This window comes from Monopterus albus, unplaced genomic scaffold (genome assembly GCF_001952655.1).
Source record: "Monopterus albus unplaced genomic scaffold, M_albus_1.0 scaffold107.1, whole genome shotgun sequence".
Taxonomy (NCBI): Eukaryota; Metazoa; Chordata; class Actinopteri; order Synbranchiformes; family Synbranchidae; genus Monopterus; species Monopterus albus.
In genome coordinates, this window is record NW_018127987.1 from 239799 (window position 1) to 243899 (window position 4101).

General features: G+C 40.6%; 1 protein-coding gene across 1 annotated transcript in view; it reads right to left on the minus strand.

Moving 5' to 3' along the window:
• The window catches only part of fam131bb (family with sequence similarity 131 member Bb), a 20854-nt gene that overhangs the window by 6638 nt on the left and 10115 nt on the right, over nucleotides 1-4101 (minus strand). The window contains 5 exon segments of the mRNA XM_020610841.1: nucleotides 1377-1517; nucleotides 1683-1864; nucleotides 2564-2652; nucleotides 3521-3646; nucleotides 4055-4090. Of these exon segments, the coding sequence (XP_020466497.1) occupies nucleotides 1377-1517; nucleotides 1683-1864; nucleotides 2564-2652; nucleotides 3521-3646; nucleotides 4055-4090 (574 nt within the window).

Genomic DNA, 4101 nt, shown 5'->3' on the forward strand with positions numbered 1-4101 from the left:
CTGCTGAAAAGCCTAAGTATGATTGACAAGGACCTACATCCAAAAAAATCAACAGAAAAGCCTCCACATCAGCTGAATACGTGTTATGACAGAACAGTTTGAACACTGGCACACCTTAACACTGTCACCTCATCACTTGTGCCAAACTGTATAATGCAAACACAGCTTTGATTAGTGCACTTTAGCTTTTTTCTCTCAGGAGAAGGATATCAGCTGGGCGCAAGAGTAAGCACTGCCACAAATTCTCGCCCTGTGCCAAAAGGTTATTTGCTTAAAAATTGTCAGATAATTTGATGCAAATGCATTAATGAAGAGTCATACCCTTAAGGAGGTTTATCTTGCAACAACATAGCACTCATTATAATAGCACATGAGGTGAAAAGGTTTGCATGGAGAAAACATTGCTGTAGAGTCAAAATGGCCAAAATCACAGTTTAAACAGATGCGGTGGCTGGCTTTATCTTCCAACTGTCCATGTTGAAATGTGTGAATTAACAACAACGGAACCCTCTGGCCTGAAGAGAGGAGGTGGAACAGCAGGTTCCCACATACAGAGGCTGCACTGCAAAATGTCCGTCCGCATGTACGCAAACATTTCACACACTGCTGTTTAAATTCTGGCTGCTCCATTATTATTACAATGTAAAACATTTATCACATGATTATATTACTTCATTGACTGTATATTAAATCTACTGTATCCCAGTGATCCAAAAATAAGTAAGTATATTTATTACACATTACCTGTACTTTACTATCTACTTTATATTTCATTTGTATTTTGTGGACGGCAAAGTAAGAATTTCATTGTACAGGGAAACACGTTTCCTAACTCTGCATATGACAAATAAACATTTTATGCTATACTCCACTGCATTTCAGAGGCAAATATTGTCATTTTAGTTACTAGTTACTTTGAATATACTGTAACTATTTAATATTGTGATCATATTGTAAAGTATAATGCACTGTTTTAGAGTTGACTACCCAATAGTATATAGGGTATTAAAATTTAAATAAAGGTATTAAGATTTGACCTGCTACAGTATAAAATCCTACACTCTGTGTAATAATTATTCAAGTACAGGTGTAATTTTCCATACTAACTAGTATTTTGATACTTTAATAGATGTTTTGATACCATGTCATATTAAGTTGAAAAAAATCTCAGTTCTCCTTCCACCACTGCTGTCTGTCATATTTCTGTATACTACAGTATCTTGTCAGTTTATGTTAAAATACCACTTACTGTAGCTAACCCTTGGTGGTGTGGTACTTCTTTCCTTCCCTCATCTTTGTCTTAATGTAGTGACTGTAAGAATCTACAACATAAGCTACTTTTAGTTGAAGTTTCAGACATATTTGTAGTCCTTTACCTCGACTGGTGATGCTCTCCTGGTTGACCTCACTCAGATGAGCCACACTGCCCTGGTTGGAACCCGACCGTGGGCTCTCTCCGTCCATTGATGACCAGGCTAGAAGCGTTGCCTCTGAGATTGCAAACTGCTGCAAGATACCTGAGGTCAGAATTCAAAGGACAAACCAGGTTCAGTGTGAAGACCTGCATCATTTTTAGTGACTAATTAACTGGCATAAATCCCAGAAAGTGAGGTGATGGGCACATAAATCTGCTGATGACAGTTCACAGGCTCTGTGGAGCGCCTCTGTGTGTGTCTCTGCACCTGCAGCGAAACGAGCCTCCTTCTCCCCGTCACTGAGGTCACTGTAGGCGTCATTCTCCAGCCGCCTCTCCTTTTCCCGCTCCTGGGTGCTGATGCGGGTCTGGGGGAGGCCCCCTACACCCACCGTCTGCATGCTCCAGTTTTGCCATTCAATCATGTGAGCAACACGACCCTGGTCTTTCCTTCATGGAGCGGGTCACACCTGCTGGAGAAAGACACGGATGCAAGGGGAAGTTGTAGAGGGAGGAAGGATGGTGAAATGAAGGGAGAACAGAACATATAGCAGCGGGGAGGATTTGATTAAAGGAAGTGAAGAATTACAGGTTGATAGCAGAAAGAGGGTTGATGAAACAATTTGAGGAAAAATAGAGGAGTGAAGCAGCAGGTTTGTTGTTTGCAGATAGAGGTGGTGGGAACAGAAGACAGACAGGGGTGAGGTGGGGCAAAATAGAAATGTTATTTTTAAGTGTATTACTTCTTGGTCATGGGAAATGTGATGGCCAATGACAGTATGAATGTCCAGTAGGATTAGACTGATAAATCAGCTGGGATGATATAATTGTAGTCAGTGTTGACCTTCTATGATGCTATATATTTTATTGCAGTTATATTACAACTAAATAATTACCATCATCATTCCTCTGAAATGAAACAGGTTTCACACAAGTATGTATAAATATACCTGATAATAATAAAGTGTTTTTAACAATATTTTTACTTTTTTTTTTAATAAGAATTTTAATGTCATATTTTGTAAATTTAGAATTCTGGGTGAAACAATGAACATTTATTCAGCTTTATCACTGAATAACTGAAATGGAATTTTCAAATAAAGTACAAAAAAAAGCATATGAGTCGAATCCTACTAGTGAGATGCCTACGGTTGAATGAGGGTCTGCATGGTCGCGGTGTACGAGACTCGCTGAGTGACATGGGTTGTGAAGGTTTCATTCATGTTTTTTGACATCACCTGTTCATGTTACATGGATGAGTGGAGGCAATGAATGCAGTAGGTTAATTGGGGTGAGGCGGCTGTGTAGCATGAATAATGAGAGGCTGGCTTGTTGACACGATAGCTTTCACACCTCTGCTAAGTTGCACTGGGCAAGCAGAAAACTGCTCTCTTCTCTTCACTCTCTGTCTGAGAACTTTACATACACTGTAGCAGATAGATTTTTAAAGAAGAAATTCATTTCCTACTACCAAGGTATTACCAGCTGGTAGCTGAATAATGGCCGTGCTCTATATTTCATATGACCGACACATGATGGCACACACTGTAAATCCCTAGTTGTTTAATTCCGTGATGGTGGTGCATGGAGATGAAATTTATGAATAAAGTATAGGAAAACATTATAGGACAAATCAGTGCCACGCCACACATTGCAGCAGTGGCACTTTATTACACTGTACTCCAATACAATTCACTGCACTCAAATAAACTGCACTGCACGGAACAGCTAGATTAAACCAAAAACACTGCACTATAAGAAAGCACTTCAATACACTGCACTTAACTCTGTTTAACACAGCACTTTACATGGTGCAAAACATCCATACTAATACTTGTTCGGGACATCACAATTTCACAACCACTTAACATAAAAACTACACTTCCCGCTCACCACTCACCTTTTCTTAGAGCAACAAGCTGCATGATGATGCCTTGTTTGCATGTGTTGTGTTTTTCAGGTTGAATTGGTTCCGTCAATGACTCGCGAGGAGCCATTGACAAGTGTTATCATAGTGTGGAGAGGAAGTGATACAGGGAAACCCGTTTTGGGTACCATGCTGACTCCAGCACCCACTGAGGTCAGAGCCAACATGGGGTCGGTTTACCAGTTACAGCACAGACACACACCTGACACACCTGACAGAGAAGACTTAGCCAGAGCCCCGATGCCATAGGCATTTGAGTTCCTCTTGAGCCGAGGCAGGATCGATGTGGTGTCTTCCATAGACAGCTAGAGAAAGAGAAGAGAGAGGAATGGAAAAGGTGTGGAGAAAAGGATAGTATGGAAGGTGTGACAGGGCACACAAAGACATTGAGATAGTGTGTGTTAGAGAGGGGTAAGTGGAGAGGAGAAGTGATGGAGATGTTGGGTTAATGCAAAAGATACAATCTGCATTACACAAATCCTAATTTCAGGTTGCTGCATACTTGCTTTTACTCTGCACCAGTTAACAATTCTGACTGTCCTCACTACTGCGCACCATGATTATAAACTGAAAGATCGGCTGTAAAGCTGAGGTGGTGGGGGTTGTGAGGGAGAAAGAGCTGATCACTAAAGGGTGAGTTAAATAAAAACAGGTTAAAGGAACAAATAGAGAAAGAAAAGTAGTAGATGAAGGAATGGAGTCACAACACTTACATTGATTCCTTCCCATGAAAATTCTGAACGTCCATGCTGAGGAAGAG